The 21,428-nt window shown below is 43.5% G+C and overlaps 1 protein-coding gene across 1 annotated transcript in view; it reads left to right on the top strand.

Annotated features, from left to right (window-relative positions):
• Positions 1-21,428, top strand: part of LOC306922249 (protein kinase C beta type-like) — a 183,505-nt gene that overhangs the window by 145,704 nt on the left and 16,373 nt on the right. The window contains 6 exon segments of the mRNA XM_079499683.1: positions 122-233; positions 11,074-11,202; positions 13,190-13,346; positions 14,802-14,936; positions 16,124-16,223; positions 21,251-21,400. Of these exon segments, the coding sequence (XP_079355809.1) occupies positions 122-233; positions 11,074-11,202; positions 13,190-13,346; positions 14,802-14,936; positions 16,124-16,223; positions 21,251-21,400 (783 nt within the window).

Raw genomic sequence — 21,428 nt, 5'->3', positions numbered from 1 at the left:
TCCTCTCCTCTCCTCTCCTCTCCTCTCCTCTCTCTCTACATGTATTAAACCCTATGTAACCTCTCCTCTCCCCTCTCTCTGCATGTATTAAACCCTATGTAACCTCTCCTCTCCTCTCCAGGACCCTCGCAGTAAACACCGGTTCAAGGTCCATACGTACTCCAGTCCAACATTCTGCGACCACTGTGGCTCTCTGCTGTATGGGCTGCTCCACCAGGGCATGAAATGTGACCGTGAGTATAGTGGAGCACAACACTGTGTGTGTGTGTGTGCGTGCTTATGAGTGCGTGTGTGTGTGCCTTCGTGCGTGTGTCATTCATTAAGGACACATTCACAGTCAAAGCCAGACTACCGACTTCCCCCAACCAATCAGCTCACTGAAACACTTGTCACATGATCCTGAATGGCTGCTATGCATACAAAGGATTTTATTCAGCACATCATGAAGGAATAGCGGAACTCGTATTGGGAAGGACAAGATAAATTCAAATGCTTATTTTTTTTATCTCGGATTCTTTTTTTAGAGAAGAGTCCTTTTGTCCCTTTTTGGAGATACCTGATAAACCCATTTAGACCTGAGGACAGTTTTCTGAAAAACCCTATGTTTCTGTGTCAGTGGTTCTCAAACATTTTCATGTCAAGGAGCCCCAAAAATATATGTAATATGCCGCCGACCCCCATCTGAAAATATGTTGTTCCAGGGACCGACCCCCCCAGAGGCAAAGAGTTAAAAATATATATTCAAAGATTTGCGTCACATTTTCACGATTTAAAAAAAATAGCAGACCTACAAGTTGTACAACTTGCTGCTATTTTTCAACAGCTAAAGTACAACATTACATTACAACAGTACACCAAAAGGGGTTCCCGCCCAAAATGGGTTAAGGTCACAATAGACCTCCTGCAGTCCCCGGTGACACGGCCACCTGTAAGCGGCTCGTTCCACTTCGAGCTCCCGTCTGCGCGGCTCAGCCACACGCTTGGAAACGTTTCACGACGCTCTGAGCTGCTGGACATGATGGACAACGCCATGAAGGGCCTCCCTCCCGCATTTCTTTCCCCACTTGGGAGTTCAGCTGCCGTGCAGTGGAACTGGAATTAACCTGCTCCAATAGATGCTGCGGCAGGCGGAGGGGAACGTGCCTGAGAAAGAAATGCGGGAGGCCAGATGGCTCAAGGCGAAGTCTCTGACGTAGTTCACCCGGCGGCCATCTTGCTTCGGGACTACAGTACATTATGTTAAACGGGAGCTCAAACAAAAACAGTCATATAACTCGCTCAAATCTTGACGGATTTACAAACGGGTTGGTTTATTACAAACGTTGTCAACGTGGCTAATGATTACGGACGCTTGTCTGCTTAATTTTGTTTTTTTATATGAACGTCGTATAAAAGCATATAAGCATGCGGACGTCTCTGACGTTTATAACAAACCAAACCGTTTGGAAAATCGGTTGAAAATTGAGCAAGTTATGGTTATTTAAAAAGTACATGCCCCATAGACACAATGTTATGCTGCCCCGAGGTAAGTTGGCCGCCACGTAGCAACATCACTCTCCATTGGCCAGAGCGCCGGTGAGCCATCTAGCTTTCTTATATATATCTATCTATGCTCTGAACCACTACTGAACCACTGCTGCTACTGTATCTTATGGACCATATGCAGACCGCGGCCATCTTACCATATTATAAGTTAATGGCAAGGTGCTAACAAAGGTGCAACTTCCCATAGGCAGCCCATTCATCCAAACAGAAAAGTCCTATCTGATTGTATTAAATGACGTCAAACTCACCAACATTGCAGCTGTACGAAAAGCTTGAATTATTCTCTTTCTATATCTTCAAAGTGTTTGTTTCATAAAAATCCACCGTAGACATGTCATGAGCTATACTTTGTGTCCTCGCAGGTGATTCTTTTTCTAAGCGTTGTGTGTACCACCTGTATTGAATTTGCACATAACGCAGGAGGCAGCAAGATGGTGCTTTTACTGAAAATGAGTGCTTCCAAACTCTGATGGCAAGATGGTCTGCAAATGGTCAATAGGCCTATCTCACAGCCCCCTTTCCACGCCCACTTCCGGTAGATAGTGGTGTCATTTAACATTAGGCATTACCACTTTTTTTCTCTGGAGAATTTAAGTACATTTCCTAATGTTAAAATGTCAAAGACCGATAATAATATGAAGAAAACACAATGGTATAACAACTCAAATAAGTAGAATAAACCTTACCTTTACAAAACGGTAGTTTGTGGCTTGTGAAAATACCTCTTTTAACATGGAAGTCTATGGACCGCAGACAAAATAACACCACTATCAACAAAAGGGGGCGGGGAAATGCTGTGAGATAGGCCTATTGCGACAGCAGGTCACATTTACTATGACATCAAGGGATCTCCATCCCTGACGATGTCCACATGGTGTCACGAGACATGGGCACCATATATGGGGGCTTTCCCCATGTATGGGGATTTTGAGTGACGGACCAAAATGTAAGATTTCATAGTAAATGTGACCCTTGGTCACAATAAACTGCTGCTATAAGTGAAGACAGTGTGCGGGACTTCACGGCCGATAACTTAACCCATTTTGGGCGGGAACCCCTTTTGGTGTTTTAACTAAGCATTATGCTATTGAAAAATAGCAGATCTACAAGCTCATAGCGCGCCACCGAGTGGCGCGCTATGAGCTTGTAGATCTGCTATTTTTTAAAAATCGTGAAAGTGTGTCGCTGATCACACTTACAAAAATGTATGTTTCTGGTGATTAAAACAAAACATAGAGAGAGAGATTTAACATAGATGGCTTTCAGTTCCAGTTAACGTCCTGGGGTAATTTTCGACCTTAAGCAAAACGATCAGAATGGGAAGACATCGGCAGGGTACTGTGTTTTAACTGCTCTGTGTTGGCCTACTTCAGCAGGGACTTGTGGGATTTGTAGTGAATCATGGGATTTGTAGTGATTCCCAGAGGGGGGCCATGCAGGACTATGCATGCTCTGCATTGACCCATTAGACTAGAGGCTCATGGGATTTGTAGTGATTCCCAGAGGGGGGCCATGCAGGACGCTAGTTTTTTATTCCTAGGATAGCTCAGGTTTAGGAGCGCTCGTTTTACCACTCTTTTACTACCGCGGATTTTATAATAGTTTTTGGATTAAGGTTGGTGAGGGGTGCGTTGCTCCCCTGCTTGCGGTTATGTTTAGGTTAGAGTTAGAGATAGGGTTAGTACTAGTCATAGAGTACTAGTAGGCATAAACACTTGTGTGCGGTCCAAAACACAGCCCAGCTCTTCCTACTCCACTGACAACCAATCACAGTGCTCCAAATTCCCTCCCATCATAGGAATAAAAAACTCGCATGCAGGACTGCATGCTCTGCATTGACCCATTAGACGACTAGAGGCTCATGGGATTTGTAGTGATTCCCAGAGGGGGGCCATGCAGGACTGAATGATCTGCACTGACCCATTAGACTAGAGGCTCATGGGATTTGTAGTGATTCCCAGAGGGGGGCCATGCAGGACTGCATGCTCTGCATTGACCCATTAGACGACTAGAGGCTCATGGGATTTGTAGTGATTCCCAGAGGGGGGCCATGCAGGACTGCTCTGCACTGACCCATTAGACTAGAGGCTCATGGGATTTGTAGTGATTCCCAGAGGGGGGCCATGCAGGACTGAATGATCTGCATTGACCCATTAGACTAGAGGCTCATGGGATTTGTAGTGATTCCCAGAGGGGGGCCATGCAGCACTGCTCTGCACTGACCCATTAGACTAGAGGCTCATGGGATTTGTAGTGATTCCCAGAGGGGGGCCATGCAGGACTGCATGCTCTGCATTGACCCATTAGACTAGAGGCTCATGGGATTTGTAGTGATTCGTGTCAATGTGTGTCCCTGAGCAAGACTCTTAACCCCATAGCCTCGGAAACCCAGACGTTTTTATTTCCAGGGAGAGAAAAAAAAGTCTGGGACCGACTCCACTTCAATTGGGCATAGAGCAGCGCAAACGTCGGGCACTCTCTGCTGATTTCTGATCGTCTGCACCTTTGTTAAATTGACGCACACCCGTACACACACACACTCCTCTCTCTCTCTGTCGCTCTAATTAATTAGCCTCATGTGGCGCAGCTGCGTCTAGATGCCATAGAAAGCATAGGTGGACCCCAGGTTACAACCCATTCTGGACGGGGAACCTTTTTTGGTGTTTTAACTAAGCATTATGTTATACTTTAGCTATTGAAAAATAGCAGATCTACAAGCTCATAGCGCGCCACCGAGTGGCGCGCTACGAGCTTGTAGGTCTGCTATTTTTGAAAAATCGTAAAAATGCGGCACAAATCTTTGAATATATATTCTTTCAGAGCGAACGTTCTTTTTAATTTCGACGTCAGGCCAAAATGGGTTAACCCGTAACCGCGCCACTACTAGTAGTAGGGCGGGGGGGTATTTTCACATTCTGATACAGCCTGAAAACCAACTCTGGCAAACCAGCTCGGGTATAGCGAACGTCTGGAGCCACGAGAGACACTATATATACTGTGCACGCTGGAGCGCGCAAGTTGCCGCGTCGAACGTTGCGAAGTTCGCTATAGATCCGACTCTGCCCTGTCCCGAGTTCCACCCCAATAGGCCTGTATCACAGCCCTTCCCCGCCCCCTTTTCTGAGCTAATGGTGTTGACGTGACGTCACTCCATAGACATTACATGTTAAAATACCTATACATTCAGAAGCCATAAGAGAAAGCAGGTAGGGATGTAGCTCTGGTCCATGAGTAAGGCTATGGACCAGAGCTACATCCCTACCTGCTTTCAGTGCACCATTTAAGGCCGTTTCCAAATGTTAAAATGTAAAAGACCAATATTATTATGAAGAAAACAAGATGGTAAGACAGCTAAAACAAATAGAATAAAGTTTACCTTCAGAAAAAGCGTTGTTTATATGGCTTCTGAAAGGTCTTTTAACATGTAATGTTTATGTTTGTGGCAGCGGTGGCCGAACGGATAGCGGCGCGGTCTTGATACCGGAAGGTTCCTAGTTCGAATCAGCCGTCCGACACGTTAAAATTACCACCGCTGAAGTGCCCTTGAACAAGGCATTGAACCACTACCATGAAATGTGTTCTATGAGCAGGGCCTGGCTGGAAACAAGTTCTTGAGCTTAGCCCAGATACCCTGGGTAAATATAGATTTCATTTCATTTCATTTCATTTCATGGAGTGACGTCACGTCAACACCACTAGGTCTGGAAAGGGGGCGTGGAAAGGGGGCGGGGAATGCCTGTGAGATAGGCCTATAGGAACAGAATAGTAAATTATCCCCCCCCCACCCCCCAAGGCAATACCATATATGCCAACACAGAGTCAAACTTCCCACAACGGGGAAAAGCCGCGTCATTCCAAGACAGTGTTGTTTTTGGCAGCAAATTTTGATTTTAGTTTTAAGTCATTAGTCTCTTGAATAGTTTTAATTTAGTTTTAGTCACATGAGTTGTGAGCTACCATGTCCCTTCCTAACATTTTAGTCTAGTTTGTATTTGTTGACGAAAATGTCAGTATATTTAGTCTTAGTTTTAGTCGTCATGGCTTAAGTCATATTTTGGATCAAACAAATAATTACAAAGAAGAAAAACAACAAAAAAGGTGTTGTAACCTGCCGTTTTTTTCTTCTTTCTAATTATTTGTTTGGTCCAAAATATTGTTTGTGTTGTCATGAGTTGTCACGACTCGAGTTGGCTTTGTCCGCGGCGTAACCGTCTTTAAATAAATACTTTAAGAAATGTCTATGAGAATAATGCATTGGGTTTCATTTCCTGGTCCAGGGTAGGAGGCGGGACTGCGACGCTCTATAGGGCCGAGTGCTTCAACGCTGGAGAAGCCTCACTTGGGGGGCTTGGCATTGACCCATTAGACTAGAGGCTCATGGGATTTGTAGTGATTCCCAGAGGGGGCCATGTATGCAGGACTGCTCTGCGTGGACTTATGGCATTTGTATAGTGAATTATGGGATTTGTAGTGAATCCCAGAGGATTCATTACTGCTAAAGCTGCTCTTTTTTATTTTTTATTTACAGTCGGCTATGCAAACGGTCTCCCTGAGGAGGACCTAAAGAGATAGTGCTCCATCTTCGTCACCGCTAAACCCCTTATCCCTAAACTTCTTTGCCTTTTTTTTTAAACTATTTTGCAAAACATTTTTGAATAGTTAAAATGGCCAGTCTACCTGCGTGTCAATGTAGATTGGCTAGTTGAACTATTCAAAAATGTTTTTCAAAAGGCAAAGAAGTTTAGGGATAAGGGGTTTAGCGGTGATGAAAATGGAGCCGTGTGTGTGTGTGTGTGTGTGTGTGTGTGTGTGTGTGTGTGTGTGTGTGTGTGTGTGTGTGTGTGTGTGTGTGTGTGTGTGTGTGTGTGTGTGTGTGTGTGTGTGTGTGTGTGTGTGTGTGTGTGTGTGTGTGTGTGTGTGTGTGTGTGTGTGTGTGTGTGTGTGTGTGTGTGTGTGTGTGTGTGTGTGTGTGTGTGTGTGTGGCTTCTGACTGAAGGGCATGGCCTGGTCAGCCTGCAACGACATGCATAAGATCTGGTCATCCCAGCTTAATAAGATGTTAAAAGTAAAACATATTTAGGACGACCGTTGAGCCGATTCTATACTCTATGGCTCAGAGACATGGACACTTTCAAAGAAACTAGAGAAACGGTTGGATGGCACTTACACCCGCCTTCTAACGAGAGCGCAAAATCTGTCTTGGAAGAGCCACCCATCGACTGATCTAATATACGGCAACCTTCCCCGTGTTTCTTCACTGGTCCGATCCAGAAGAACACAGTTTGCCGGCCACTGCTACAGAAGAGCTGACAATGAGGTTATATCTTCCCTTCTTCTTCTCTGGAGTCCTGCCTCAAAGCAGACCAGAGGTAGAAAACTGTCGTTCCCTGATGTCATCGCTAGTAGGGACACATCATGCATCAGTAAGCAAGAACTGGGGGTGGCAATGAAGGACCGGGAAGTCTGGCGTGGCATTGTGGAATCCATGATCTCGACCGAGGTCGAATGATGATGATGGTATATACACTGTAGCAGCCTGACATCTAGTGGTCAGACAGAGTCATGACATGCAGTGAACAACATGTAATCCAGTTCAACCTCACAACGTGTGTGTGTGTGTGTGTGTGTGTGTGTGTGTGTGTGTGTGTGTGTGTGTGTGTGTGTGTGTGTGTGTGTGTGTGTGTGTGTGTGTGTGTGTGTGTGTGTGTGTGTGTGTGTGTGTGTGTGTGTGTGTGTGTGTGTGTGTGTGTGTGTGTGTGTGTGTGTGTGTGTGTGTGTGTGTGTGTGTGTGTGTGTGAGATTGTAATACATACCTCCAGACTGGCTATGAAAGAGGTTACGGTGGTTAACCCATTTAGGCCTGACGTCGAAATAAAAAAAAAAGTCTTGTAAATCCTGACAGTTTTCTGAAATACCTCATGTTTCTGTATCAGTGGTGCTCAATATTTCATGTCAAGGACCCCAAAAATGATATGTAATTGGCCACCGACCCCCCCCCCCCCCGTCTGAAAATATGTTATTCCAGGAACCCCCCCAGAAGCAAAGATTTGAGTTAAAAATGTTCGCTCTGAAAGAATATAATATTCAAAGATTTGCGCCACATTTTCACGATTTTTCTAAAATAGCAGACCTACAAGCTCGTAGCGCGGCACTCGGTGCCGCGCTATGAGCTTGTAGAGCTGCTATTTTTCAATAGCTAAAGCATAACGTAATGCTTAAAACACCAAAAGGGGTTCCCGCCCAAAAATGACAACTCCGGACTAAACAACACATATAGGCTCATTGTCCTACTTATATTGTATTGATCTGAAATGACTTGCCATGGGCTCTATGTGTAGCAGAGTGGCCTCTATATGCGCAAAAAATAACTCTTCCTGCTTCCGGGCCACTTCCCTATACGTCCTTCACCAGGTGTTACCGATGATACTAATTAATAGTCTCCACCAGGCCGAAGGCATGGGGAGAGTATGTTTTGCACTCCGTCCGTCCGTCCGTCCTTCCGTGTATGTTTTTAATTTTGTCTCCCGAAGGAGAAATTTGTCTTGGACCCCAAGGACCTGCACTGCAGCATACACAATGCAATGCATAAGGAGTGTGATTGACAGAGGGACAGAGGAATGCTTGTACCTATTATATTTGCACGCATGGACCTCGTACCTCCTACCTATTAGCCCATAGTGCATGGGAGGGGTCAGACACCATTTTCTTGGCCTGCTCAAAAATGACCTGGGGGGGGGGGTGATGGGAGGTGTAGACATACCCATTTTTGGCTAATCTTAACTCTTAGCCTGCCGCCATTAATTAATCCCTCGATTGCGTATTGCCATGGTTTAATCACGCGTGACACTTACTTTGAAGAGCCAAATATCCGTATCGCATTTTACTATGAAACCATTCCGTGTGTGTTGACGAAGCTGGTGCTCGTTCTCTCGGTCGGTGGTGGAAAAAGTGGACCGCGAGTATCACAGCGCCTGCTACAGGCCGTTGAAAACGCTTGTCTGGGACAAAGCGTCCTCTGCAATGTCGCTTCTGTGAGATAAAGCCGTCTGAAAACAGAGCCGGCAATGTTAGTGGATGCGCGCGCATTTTCAAAATGGCCGCGCCCATTGTGTCAGAAGCATAACAAAGCTAACGGACGGTAGATTTCGATACGATCGTATTAAAACATGCATTAATGAATACATCGCTGTTAAAACGGCTTTTCCGTTTGTGGCAGGCTACAAGATTCTACGTGTTAATATTCCTATGTTCCTGGCGGGTAAACGATTAAGTGTCCAGTAATCTTAAGCGCAGTGTTGTCTTCGTCGACTAAGACGAAAAATGTCCGTCGACTACCTTTTTCCACTGACGAAAACGAAATGGAAACTAACTGACAACTAAGCTGTATGATGACTAAAGCTAAGACTAAAATGTATTGACAGTTTCGTCAAGAGATAAAAACTAGACTAAAATGTTAGGAAGGGACTAGTGGACAAGAGATCCAGTATAAGTCATTTTACACTTGGTTTGCATGCTGAAAATAGCAGATCTATACGTATGCGTTGTGAGCTTGTAGATCGGCTATTTTCAGCAAGTGTACCGTCATTACCGTCAGTGTACCGTCATTACGACGGCATCGAGGCCCGCCAAAATACATTTTAGTCGACTAACTCAGCCGTAGATTTAGTCGACTAAAATCTTATGATCTTTAGTCGACTAAAATCTTATGATCTTTAGTCGACTAAAATCTTATGATCTTTAGTCGACTAAAATCTTATGATCTTTAGTCGACTAAAACTAGACTAACACTAAGACATTCCTGGTGACTAAAATGTGACTAAAACTAAAGGAAAAACTATTGAAAAGAATATGACTAAAACTAAAATAAAAAATTGCTGCCAAAAATAACACTGTGCCGTTGGCTTGATGTGCGCCACATGTGTGCGCGCGCGCACACACACACACACACACACACACACACACACACACACACACACACACACACACACACACACACACACACACACACACACTCCCTGGATGCCAGAGAGCTAAACCTCTGCCCCAAATCTTTCACATTGGCCTGTTATAGCGCCAACCAGGAGGCTGCTTTTTTGCAAAACACATTTTTTGGACAGTACACCTGTAGATTTTATGCAAACATCATGCAAATTGGTACACAGTCTCTCTATAGAGCGTCGCAGTCAACGCCCCCTTTCATGACGACGCCAGGCCCAGGAAATGCATTTTCCCCATAGACATTTCATAAAGTATTTATTTAAAGACCTTTTAAGCGTCGTACGAAGCCAACTCGAGTCGTGACAAATCATGACAACAAACACAATATTTTGGACCAAACAAATAATTACAAAGAAGAAAAACAACAAAAAGTGTTGTAACCTGCCGTTTTTTTATTTTCTTTGTTTGGCCCAAAACACTGTTTATTGTCATGATTTGTCACGACAAGAGTTTGTTTATTCCAAAAATAAACAAGCTGTCTCTGCGTTATTGTTAGGGAGGTGTCTCTGTATCGTTTAAGACCGTCAGTCACTCATACATGATACAGTCTGCTTCTAGCGAAAATGTAACTAATTCAGTAGCAGTAACAATATTGTTTTCTCTCAGTCAGTTGATTCTTCATATCCATATGAGTGAAGCGGCGGGGATGACATGTTTATTTTTCAAACACAGTTCTCATATGAGGCAATCTAAAATCCCCCCTATGGGGATTACAATGCAAATAAAAAGTACACAAACCTGTGGATTTGCGGCCTCTACCGATATTGACGTCAGACTTCGGTGCTCTATAAGCTTGGTGATGACTCTGTGTAGACTATGATCAATATTCATGGTTTCATATCTCTCCCTATAGATAGTATGATGAATATTCATGGTTTCATATCTCTCCCCATAGATAGAATTATGAATATTCATTTTTTTCATATCTCTCCCCATAGATAGAATTATGAATATTCATGGTTTCATATCTCTCCCCATAGATAGAATTATGAATATTCATGGTTTCATATCTCTCCCCATAGATAGAATTATGAATATTCATGGTTTCATATCTCTCCCCATAGATATAATTATGAATATTCATGGTTTCATATCTTTCCCTATAGATAGTATGGTGAATATTCATGGTTTCATATCTCTCCCCATAGATTGTATGATGAATATTGATGGTTTGTGTCTCTCTCCATAGATTGTGTGATGAATATTCATGGATTGTGTCTCTATCTCTCCATAGATTGTATGATGAATATTCATGGATTGTGTCTCTATCTCTCCATAGATTGTGTGATGAATATTCATGGATTGTGTCTCTATCTCTCCATAGATTGTATGATGAATATTGATGGTTTGTGTCTCTCTCCATAGATTGCATGATGAATATTGATGGTTTGTGTCTCTCTCCATAGATTGCATGATGAATATTGATGGTTTGTGTCTCTCTCCATAGATTGCATGATGAATATTGATGGTTTGTGTCTCTCTCCATAGACTGTATGATGAATATTGATGGTTTCATATCTCTCCCCATAGATTGTATGATGAATATTCATAAGCGGTGCGTGGCCAACGTCCCCAGTCTGTGCGGTACAGACCACACCGAGAGGAGAGGACGCATATCCATCACCGCCAACATCCACTCAGACACCCTGACCGTCAAGAGTAAGACACGCCTCTGTCTGTCTGTCTGTCTGTCTGTCTGTCTGTGTCTCTCTCTCTCTCTCTCTCTCTCTCTCTCTCTCTCTCTCTGGGTATGGTATTAAAGGGGAGGTGACAGTGAAACAGGAAGAAGGCCATTATCTGATCAATGGTCCAACGATTGACCCAAATTGAGAACATGGACGAATGTCCATGGGTGTGTGTTTTTGTTCTCTCTCTCTCTTTCTTTCTTTCCCTATAGCTCTCTCTGTGTGTGTGTGTGTGTGTGTGTGTGTGTGTGTGTGTGTGTGTGTGTGTGTGTGTGTGTGTGTGTGTGTGTGTGTGTGTGTGTGTGTGTGTGTGTGTGTGTGTGTGTGTGTGTGTGTGTGTGTGTGTGTGTGTGTGTGTGTGTGTGTGTGTGTGTGTGTGTGTGTGCGCGTGCGTGCGTAATAGATTGATTGTGGAACAGAAGCTAAACTGTGCTGTTAAGGGATTTTACTCAGAATTAGGACAGAAAACGGTGGTCCAGTTTAACCCTCTGACTCTCGCAGTCCCGCCCCCTTTCAGAACAACGCGCGGCCAGGAAGAGAACCATCCCATTCATATATTTCCCATAGACGTTTCAAAAAGTATATCATTTTTTTTTTAGGTTAGGTTTTTCAGAAAACACGTCGTAATCTAGAAGACATTTTGTTGAATCAGTTCTCAGGTTCTGAATGGATTCAATTATTTGGGTTAGTTACTGCACTGTGGCAGATAACAATTGCACAGAGTTGTCACTCATATAACTTGTCAAGCTGCAGGGGCGTGACCATTTGGCACAAATCCGGGCTGAAATCACTACTTGCATCTGTCTCTCTGTCTCTCACTTCAATTCAAAGGAGCTTCATAGGCATGCATGACAAAAAACACACGTTTACATTGACGAAGCAAACAGTGGAACAAATCAAATCACAGCCATGTGTGTTCAATTAATGCTGTATAAACAACAGAGCCGTGTTGCGTTGCAACTGAGAGGGAAGAGCACAAAACCTCTGGGACAAAATGGCAGCAATTTATCTCTGTCTGTCTGTCTGTCTGTCTGTCTGTCTGTCTGTCTGTCTGTCTGTCTGTCTGTCTGTCTGTCTGTCTGTCTGTCTGTCTGCCTGTCTGCCTGCCTGCCTGCCTGCCTGCCTGCCTGTCTCCCCTCCAGTCAGGGAAGCTAAGAACCTGGTCCCCATGTCTCTGTCTCTATCTCCCCTCCAGTCAGGGAAGCTAATAACCTGGTCCCCATGTGTCTCTGTCTCTGTCTCTCCTCCAGTCAGGGAAGCTAAGAACCTGGTCCCCATGTGTCTGTCTCTCCTCCAGTTAGAGAAGCTAAGAACCTGGTCCCCATGTCTCTCTGTCTCTGTCTCTCCTCTAGTCAGAGAAGCTAAGAACCTCGTCCCCATGTCTCTCTGTCTCCCCTCCAGTCAGAGAAGCTAAGAACCTCGTACCCATGTCTCTGTCTCTGTCTCCCCTCCAGTCAGAGAAGCTAATAACCTGGTCCCCATGTCTCTCTGTCTCCCCTCCAGTCAGAGAAGCTAAGAACCTGGTCCCCATGTCTCTGTCTCCCCTCCAGTCAGAGAAGCTAAGAACCTGGTCCCCATGTCTCTGTCTCCCCTCCAGTCAGAGAAGCTAAGAACCTGGTCCCCATGTCTCTGTTTCCCTCCAGTCAGAGAAGCTAAGAACCTGTTCCCCATGTCTCTCTGTCTCTGTCTCTCCTCCAGTCAGAGAAGCTAAGAACCTGGTCCCCATGTCTCTCTGTCTCTGTCTCTCCTCCAGTCAGAGAAGCTAAGAACCTGTTCCCCATGTCTCTCTGTCTCTGTCTCTCCTCCAGTCAGAGAAGCTAAGAACCTGGTCCCCATGTCTCTCTGTCTCCCCTCCAGTCAGGGAAGCTAAGAACCTGGTCCCCATGTCTCTCTGTATCTGTCTCCCCTCCAGTCAGAGAAACTAAGAACCTGGTCCCCATGTCTCTCTGTCTCCCCTCCAGTCAGGGAAGCTAAGAATCTGGTGCCCATGGACCCCAACGGCCTGTCGGACCCCTACGTCAAGCTCAAGCTCATCCCGGACCCCAAGAGCGAGAGCAAGCAGAAAACCAAGACCATCAAGTGTTGCCTCAACCCCACGTGGAACGAGAGCTTCACCTTGTAAGACCACCCCCCTTCATTTATCAATCGACTGTCATCAGCCCTCACCTTCACTAAATGCGGCCCGCAGGTTAATATCGGAATACTGATATATTGTTGATTTCAAACAATTTCAACAATTCCAAACATGCAAACATGACCCGCTTGAATTACTTCAGTCTATATTAGTAGCTTAATACTGTCCAATACTTAGTTAGGGAGGGAGGGAGGGGGGTATCGGCAGTTTCCGCTGTCAACATATGACACCCGTGCTTTCTAAGGTGTGATATGGGCCCCTGAAGACGAATACAAAGTGAATATCAACATCTGAATGACTAGTATTAAAATGTGTCCACATTAACATCGACATCTTAATGACTAGTATTAAAATGTGTCCTCAGTAACATCGACATCTTAATGACTAGTATTAAAATGTGTCCTCAGTAACATCGACATCTGAATGACTAGTATTAAAATGTGTCCTCAGTAACATCGACATCTGAATGACTAGTATTAAAATGTGTCCTCAGTAACATCGACATCTTAATGACTAGTATTAAAATGTGTCCTCAGTAACATCGACATCTGAATGACTAGTATTAAAATGTGTCCTCAGTAACATCGACATCTGAATGACTAGTATTAAAATGTGTCCTCAGTAACATCGACATCTGAATGACTAGTATTACAATGTCTCCTCAGTAACATCGACATCTGAATGACTAGTATTACAATGTGTCCACAGTAACATCGACATCTTAATGACTAGTATTACAATGTCTCCTCAGTAACATCGACATCTTAATGACTAGTATTAAAATGTGTCCTCAGTAACATCGACATCTGAATGACTAGTATTAAAATGTGTCCTCAGTAACATCGACATCTGAATGACTAGTATTAAAATGTGTCCTCAGTAACATCGACATCTTAATGACTAGTATTAAAATGTGTCCTCAGTAACATCGACATCTGAATGACTAGTATTAAAATGTGTCCTCAGTAACATCGACATCTGAATGACTAGTATTAAAATGTGTCCTCAGTAACATCGACATCTGAATGACTAGTATTACAATGTCTCCTCAGTAACATCGACATCTGAATGACTAGTATTACAATGTTTCCACAGTAACATCGACATCTTAATGACTAGTATTACAATGTCTCCTCAGTAACATCGACATCTTAATGACTAGTATTAAAATGTGTCCTCAGTAACATCGACATCTGAATGACTAGTATTAAAATGTGTCCTCAGTAACATCGACATCTGAATGACTAGTATTAAAATGTGTCCTCAGTAACATCGACATCTGAATGACTAGTATTAAAATGTGTCCTCAGTAACATCGACATCTGAATGACTAGTATTAAAATGTGTCCTCAGTAACATCGACATCTGAATGACTAGTATTAAAATGTGTCCTCAGTAACATCGACATCTTAATGACTAGTATTAAAATGTGTCCTCAGTAACCTGAAGGAGTCGGATAAGGACCGGAGGTTGTCGGTCGAGATCTGGGACTGGGATCTGACCAGCAGGAACGACTTCATGGGCTCGCTGTCCTTCGGCATCTCGGAGCTCCAGAAACTAGGGATAGATGGATGGTAAGGACTGGCTTCATATCAGCCCTATAGGGCTAATATTGGTTATCACTGAAACTATAGGGATAGATGGATGGTAAGGAGTGGCTTCATATCAGCCCTATAGGGCTAATATTAGTTATCACTGAAACAAGGCATAGATGGATGGTAAAGACTGGCTTCATATCAGCCCTGTAGGGCTAATATTAGTTATCACTGAAACTAGGGATAGATGGATGGTAAGGACTGGCTTCATATCAGCCCTATAGAGCGTCGCAGTCCCGCCCCCTCGAGAGACCCGGAAAAAGAAATCCCCGTTCATTTTCCTCATAGACTTTTCAGAAAGTATTTATTTAAAGACGTTTACGCCGCGGACAAAGCCAACTCTTGTCGTGACAAATCATGACAACACAACACAATTTTTTTCGGGCTGAACAAATAATTAGAAAGAAGGTTACAACACTTTCTTTGTTGTTTTTCTTCCATGTAATTATTTGTTTGGTCCAAAATATTGTGTTTGTTGTCATGATTTGTCACGACAATAGTTGGCTTTGTACGACGCTTAAAAGGTCTTTAAATAAATACGTTTTGAAATGTCTATGGGGAAAATGCATTGGCAACTATTTCCTGGGCCTGGTGTCGTCATGAAAGGGGGCGGGACTGCGACGCTCTATAGGGCTAATGTTAGTTATCCCTGGCTTCATATCAGCCCTATAGGGCTAATATTAGTTATCACTGAAACTAGGCAGTGATGGATGGTAAGGACTGGCTTCATTCATAGGGTGCATTTAGGGGTTACGACTTGTATTGCTCAGGGACACCCTGGGAATCAAACCTGTCACCTTCAGTTTCCCAGGCAGGCTCTTAAAGGAGAATTCCGTGGTAGTCCATACGGTAAAATTACAATGATATATCCATTAACCCATTTAGGTCTGACGTCGAAATTTTAAAAAAAAAGTCTTCTGAAAGAATATATATATTCAAAGATTTGTGCCGCATTTTCACAAATGTTCAAAAATAGCAGACCTACAAACGGCCTATATGGCCCCGCCCATGTTGAAAATCATTGTTGTTGCTACTGTTTATATACTTGAAACCCTGTGTGCGTATGCATGCGTGCGTGCGTGCGTGCGTGCGTGCGTGCGTGCGTGCATGCGTGTGTGTGTGTGTGTGTGTATGGTGCGTGTGTGTGTGTGTGTGTGCGCGTGTAGGTTTAAGCTGCTATCTCAGGAGGAGGGAGAGTATTTCAACGTTCCCGTCCAGCCTGAGGGAGAGGAAGGAGGCAACGAGGAACTACGACAGAAGTTTGAGGTGCCTTTTAAACTGTGTGTGCGTGTGTGTGTGTGCGTGTGCGCGCGTGTGTGCGCGCACGCGTTAGGGGTGCAACAATTCATCAAATGGTCGTAATGGAATCGATGGGCATCTAATTGCTGTTGGTGTTCTTGGCAGCGAATCACGGTTGTGTTTTTCCACTTAAACATTTCAGCTGAGGAGGAGTTGAGACCTCTCTGTTGTCTTACAGTATTAACCCATTTAGGCCTGACCTCGAAATTTAAAAAGAATCTTCTAAATCCTCCAGTTTTCTGAAATAAATATTTTCACGATTTTTCAAAAATAGCAGACCTACAAGCTCGTAGCGCGCCACTCGGTGGCGCGCTATGAGCTTGTAGATCTGCTATTTTTCAATAGCTAAATTATAACATAATGTTTAAAACACCAAAAGGGGTTAATGGGTTAAAAGAGTACAGTTACCCCCCGTAGCCCGATGCAATATGTCATTTTAATGACATGTGTGCAGACACAAGAAAAAGGTGTCGTGTGTTGCTTTGAATCATTTAGAATCGTATTTATCGTTTGATACCATGACTAGCTGCATTTTATTCTATAAGACATAATCTTTCTTTTTTTTCCATCTTTGTCGTCTTTATCGTTAGAACATCTCTAAAACGACCTCAAACAGAATTCTAAAGGTAATCCTATAGCTAAAGAACAACTCATCATTTTGATTAATCGTTGACGCAATTAATCGATTTAAGTCACAACCCATAATGTCTTTTGTATAGGCTTAATTATTCTTGAATCAAGAAATTAAGTCTTATAGCTCTCAGCGCTTGGCTTTCCAAAACATGTCCGTTGCATCGCCGCTTATGCTGTTTACGTAACGTAATAAATGGTAAATGGTGCATTTATATAGCGCCTTTATCCAAGGCGCTTTACAGAGATTGTGCATTACATTCACCCATTCACACACACATTCATACACCGAGCACAACCAGCACATCGGGAGCAATTTGGGGTTCAGAGTCTTGCTCAAGGACCCTTCGACAGTCAGTAACTCTGGGGGAGCCCGGGTTCGAACTGGCGACCTTACGGTTACCATCCAGGCACTCTACCCCTGAGCCGCCGCCGCTGCCCCGCGAGGGGAACAGTGTATTTCTAAATGTGTTTTGCATGTGTTAAATAGCTCTATATTGTGATAGTAATCATTCATTGCTATATCGTGTTTGTTCAGTAACAGCGTTAACCCATTTGGACCTGAGATCAGATTCAAAAAATGTCTTCTACATCCTGACAGTTTTCTGAAAAAGCTATGTTTCTATGTCAGTGGTTCTTCGATTTTTCAAAAATAGCAGACCTACAAGCTCGTAGCGCGCCACTCGGTGGCGCGCTATGAGCTTGTAGATCTGCTATTTTTCAATAGCTAAAGCATAACATAATGCTAACACCAAAAGGGGTTCCCGCCCAAAATGGGTCAACCCATTTGGACCTGAGAACGATTCTACAAATGCCTTCTAAATTTCTGAAAAACCCTTATGTTTCTGTGTCAGTGGTTCTCAAGCATTTTCATGTCAAGGACCCCCAAAAATATATGAAATCGGCCGCCGACCCCCCCATCTGAACCCTGACCCTCCCAGAAGCAAAGATTTGAGTTAAAAACGTTCGCTCTGAAAGAATATATATTCAAAGATTCGGGCCACATTTTCACAATTTTTCAAAAATAGCAGACCTACAAGCTCAGTGCCGCGCTACGAGCTTGTAGATCTGCTATTTTTCAATAGCTAAAGTATAACATAATCCTTAAAACACCAAAAGGAGTTCCCGCCCAGAATGGGGTTAAATAGCTCTATTGTGACAGTAATCATTGCTATACAGTGTCCCGCCCCCTTTAAGAACGATGAGAGAACCAGAAGAGAATTCCCCGTTCATTTTTTCCCCATAGACGTTTCAAAAAGTATTTATTTAAAGACCTGGACACCTCGGACGAAGGCCTCACTCACACTGTTGCAACATGCATACACCATTTGGCTTGCGTCTTGTCCGTGTTTAATGGCCGCCCCAATGCATTTCCAATGGAGGTCACATGGTTTGACCAAACATTTTTGTTTGATGGCTGTGTTGTGCCCCCCTCCCCGCATCAAACAAAAATGTTTTGTCAAACCATGCGACTTCCATTGGAAATGCATTGGGGCGGCCATTAAACACGGACAAGACAAATGTTGTATGCATGTTGCAACAGTGTGAGTGAGACCAAAGCCAACAGCCCAGTCAAATCATGACAATAAACACATTTTCTGGGGGCAAAAAAGAAAAAGTGCCCCGCCCTTTTTTGTCCTTCTTTCTAATCATTTTGTTCGGCCCATTTTTTTATGTTTTGTTTATTGCCATGATTAGTGTGTTTTATAGTGTGTGTTTCATAGCTCTATATTGTGACAGTAATCATTGCTTAGTATCTAGAACAGTGGTTTAAAACCCTTTTCATATCAAGGTCCATTATTTATTCTGCATTTGAGCCACGGAACCACCATTTGATGACATTTAGAGTATCAGAGATGAGATGAGATGAGATGAGATGTACTTTATTAATCCCCGAGGGGAAATTGAAGCGTTACAACAGCACAATGTGACACATAGAAAGCTAAAACTACTGGACAGACAGAAACACAAAAACAGACACAAATGGACATAAACCACACAAGACCAGCACCACCAAGGACCATATGCCATTCGGGGGGGGGGGGGGGGGGGGGGAGGAAGTTCTTATGCATTGTATAGTCTGATAGCAGTTGGCATAAAAGAGAGTCTGTATCGTTCCGTGTGCATCCAAAACCTAGAATGTTTTTTGTTGTCGTTGGATAAGATTTTGTCCACAATTTTTTGCTGTGTTGATGTCGGCAGTGGCGTGCACAGATAGACACTAGGGGGCAATGTGCCCTTTTGAAAAAAAAAAAAATATTTTTGATTTTTCAAAAATAGCAGACCTACAAGCTCGTAGCGCGCCACTCGGTGGCGCGCTATGAGCTTGTAGATCTGCTATTTTTCAATAGCTAAAGCATAACATAATGCTAACACCAAAAGGGGTTCCCGCCCAAAATGGGTTAAGGCAACCGGCCGGTTCCACGCGCTGCACAAGGTGCCCTTTTTTAACTTGAGCACCTGCCCCTCTAAATGTCTGTGCACGCCACTGGATGTCGGTACCATTAGGAGAGACAACAGGCAAACTTTTGATGAAAAAAAAAACAATTCTTCTACATTCTCTAATTGTGTAGACAGACTTTTTGTAAATGTAGTAATGCAGATGTTTAACAATCTCTCAAGAGTTAAAGATCTAAGGGCTCCATTTTCGTCACCGCTAAACCCCTTATCCCTAAACTTCTTTGCCTTTTTTTTACTATTTTGAAAAACATTTTTAAATAGTTCAACTAGCCAATCTACATTGACACGTTGGGAGCTTGTATAGACTGGCCATTTTTACTATTCAAAAATGTTTTGCAAAATAGTGGAACTCCAGTCAACTATATACTGTATAGTTACTGTAGGGTTTAAGTGGTTAAAGATGGAAATAAAAGTCATGTGGCTACGACGCCACGCAATGTACAACAATTTATCATTTACAATTTAGGCATGTATCAGACGCTCTTCTTAACCCATTCTGACCTGAGATCAGATTCTAAAAATGTCTTCTACATCCTGACAGTTTTCTGAAAAAGCTATGTTTCTATGTCAGTGGTTCTTCGATTTTTCAAAAATAGCAGACCTACAAGCTCGTAGCGCGCCACTCGGTGGCGCGCTATGAGCTTGTAGATCTGCTATTTTTCAATAGCTAAAGCATAACATAATGCTAACACCAAAAGGGGTTCCCGCCCAAAATGGGTTAAGGCAACCGGCCGGTTCCACGCGCTGCACAAGGTGCCCTTTTTTAACTTGAGCACCTGCCCCTCTAAATGTCTGTGCACGCCACTGGATGTCGGTACCATTAGGAGAGACAACAGGCAAACTTTTGATGAAAAAAAAAACAATTCTTCTACATTCTCTAATTGTGTAGACAGACTTTTTGTAAATGTAGTAATGCAGATGTTTAACAATCTCTCAAGAGTTAAAGATCTAAGGGCTCCATTTTCGTCACCGCTAAACCCCTTATCCCTAAACTTCTTTGCCTTTTTTTTACTATTTTGAAAAACATTTTTAAATAGTTCAACTAGCCAATCTACATTGACACGTTGGGAGCTTGTATAGACTGGCCATTTTTACTATTCAAAAATGTTTTGCAAAATAGTGGAACTCCAGTCAACTATATACTGTATAGTTACTGTAGGGTTTAAGTGGTTAAAGATGGAAATAAAAGTCATGTGGCTACGACGCCACGCAATGTACAACAATTTATCATTTACAATTTAGGCATGTATCAGACGCTCTTCTTAACCCATTCTGACCTGAGATCAGATTCTAAAAATGTCTTCTACATCCTGACAGTTTTCTGAAAAAGCTATGTTTCTATGTCAGTGGTTCTTCGATTTTTCAAAAAATAGCAGACCTACAAGCTCGTAGCGCGCCACTCGGTGGCGCGCTATGAGCTTGTAGATCTGCTATTTTTCAACAGCTAAAGCATGACATGATGCTAACACCAAAAGGGGTTCCCGCCCAAAATGGGTTAATCCAGAGCGATACATCGAATACATCAAAATACATAAATAGTCATCATGAATCATACGTAAGCTTAAGAACCTAACAGTGGAATATCTATATCATAGAGTGTTGTATGTCAACATAAAGTGCTATTTAAGTTACATAAGTTGAGCCTTTGCATATTATGCCTGTAAGGTCGTCGCGGCTAGGACAAGTGCTACGGCATGTACGGGCTAAGATGGAGGTGGGTTTTCAGACTGCGGCGGAAGACTGGGAGTGAGTCTGCAGTTCTGACTGCAATGGGAAGTGCATTCCATAGTTTAGGAGCCAGAAGGGAGAAGAGTTTGGGACAGGTGTCAACCTCTCTCCTTTGTTCTCTCTCTCTCTCTCTCTCTCTGTCTCTGTCTCTGTCTCTCTCTCTCTCTCTCGTCCAGAGAGCGAGGGTGGGTCCCGGTAAGAGCGGTGGTGACTCTTCGTCCTCGTCATCCTCGGTGTATAAGTACGACACCAACGGGAACCAAGACCGAGTCAAGCTGTCCGACTTCACCTTCATCATGGTGCTGGGGAAGGGCAGCTTTGGGAAGGTAACCACGGCAACACACACACACACAC

This window comes from Electrona antarctica (genome assembly GCF_951216825.1).
Source record: "Electrona antarctica genome assembly, chromosome: 4".
Lineage (NCBI taxonomy): Eukaryota > Metazoa > Chordata > Actinopteri > Myctophiformes > Myctophidae > Electrona > Electrona antarctica.
Note: the sequence above shows the minus strand (reverse complement) of the source record. Positions and strands in the feature narration are given on the sequence as shown.